Source organism: Alexandromys fortis, unplaced genomic scaffold (assembly GCF_014885135.2).
Source record: "Alexandromys fortis isolate MF-2015 unplaced genomic scaffold, M_Fortis_MF-2015_v1.1 scaffold_166, whole genome shotgun sequence".
Taxonomy (NCBI): domain Eukaryota; kingdom Metazoa; phylum Chordata; class Mammalia; order Rodentia; family Cricetidae; genus Alexandromys; species Alexandromys fortis.
Window position 1 is genome coordinate 725,325 of NW_026068102.1, and position 1,515 is coordinate 726,839.

The following is a 1,515-nucleotide window of genomic DNA, read 5'->3' on the forward strand; positions in this document are numbered from 1 at the left end:
ATACATCTCATGTATGTGTGATACGTGTGTGTGGTCTACATGTGTGCGCATGTTTTGTTTGTAAATGGCATGTATGGTGTATGTATGTTGTATAGAAATCTGTGTGAATTGTATTGTGGTGTGTGTGGAGTAGACATGTGTGTAATATGTGTCTATTCTCTCTGGGTGGTGTTTGTGTATATATGTATGTGTGTGATTTCTGTTTGTTTTGTGTGTAGTGTGAAATAATGTGTGTATTTTTATGTGGCATGTGTGTACTCTGTATGTAGTATTTGTGTATATGCTTATGTGCGTGATGTGTGTGTATACTCTCTATGTAATGTTTGTATGTATGGACATGTATGTCATGTGTGGTTTTTGTGTGCTATGTGTGTAATGTCCGTGTGTAAAGACTAAGTGAGAGGAAAGTTTTCTGTAGCACTCGTTCTGATTATTTCTTTTTTTTTTTTTTTTTTTTTTACAAATCCACTTTTATTTATTTACTTTTCATTGGTTTAAATCCGGGATGGGTACAGCATCACACGGATTCTGTGTCCAATGGCTTTTGCAGGAAGGTTGCTTCGGAATTTGGCACGGACCATGCCACTGTTTCCATGGGCCCGAGTTACTTTCCCCCAGATCACTCTGGTTTTGTTTGGTTTGCCTCCAGGTGTCACTGTTTTGTTCTTTGCTTTATACACATAAGCGCATCTCTTGCCCAAGTAGAATTCAGTTTCATCTCGGGCATAAACGCCTTCAATTTTAAGGAGAGCCGTGTGCTCTCTCTGGTTCCGGAGACCTCGCTTATAGCCAGCAAAAGTGGCCTTGCACCACAGCCTTCCAGACATACTGTCCTTTAGAAGTCCTGTTCCCAGCAGGCCTCCACAGGCGCCAAGATGGCCGAAAAGATTACTGAGTTTTAAATGTGTTCTCAGGATAGTTGTTCCTAACTACCAACCAAGAGAAAGATGTTCTAATCTTACCTTGAACTTGCAAATGACTTTGAGGAAGATAAGGGGAGGCAAGACATTAGAGCAAAGGAAGCAGCAGGGTAAAAGAGAGTGTGTGATTCATTGAAATAGTGAGGAAGCTGGTACAACTCTGGAAATTTGTGAAAAATCTGTTTTCTGAATGAAGATGCACTAGGTGCAACTTGGTAATTATGAATAACCTGAGAAGCTAAGGGCTGAGCGGTGAGACCCAACAGACCCATGATTCAGCCTCCACGAGTTCTGCTGATGAAGCTTAGAACAGTCACTGAATGGTGAGGGAGCATTCTCTACTTGCTTTGGGTCTCTGAGGTGGAGACAAACATGGCCCCTTTCTATATCACAGGAGGCTATTGTGAGCCACTACACCTATGACAAATGTGTGAATGAACAGCCCTTCATATGCTGTCATATACTGTATATTTTATACTGTCATCAAGATTTGTGAGCAGGGTTCTTTTCAATGTCATCATTGAAGAAAAGCAATTTCACCATCAACTGCCTTTTCTTTCTTCTGAAAAATTTCCTAGCTTTTTTAGGATATCTT

General features: G+C 40.7%; 1 protein-coding gene across 1 annotated transcript; it reads right to left on the reverse strand.

Moving 5' to 3' along the window:
• Window positions 1-464: 464 nt before the first annotated feature.
• Window positions 465-881, reverse strand: LOC126489586 (60S ribosomal protein L35a-like). Its single transcript, XM_050123927.1, has one exon. The coding sequence runs from the start codon at window positions 825-827 to the stop codon at window positions 495-497; it is 333 nt and encodes a 110-aa protein (XP_049979884.1). The 5' UTR covers window positions 828-881; the 3' UTR covers window positions 465-494.
• Between the last annotated feature and the right edge of the window lie 634 nt (window positions 882-1,515).

What these genes read in the sequence shown, in the direction of transcription:
- LOC126489586 (XM_050123927.1), bottom strand. Translation starts at nt 827, where the DNA reads ATGTCTGGAAGGCTGTGGTGCAAGGCCACTTTTGCTGGCTATAAGCGA.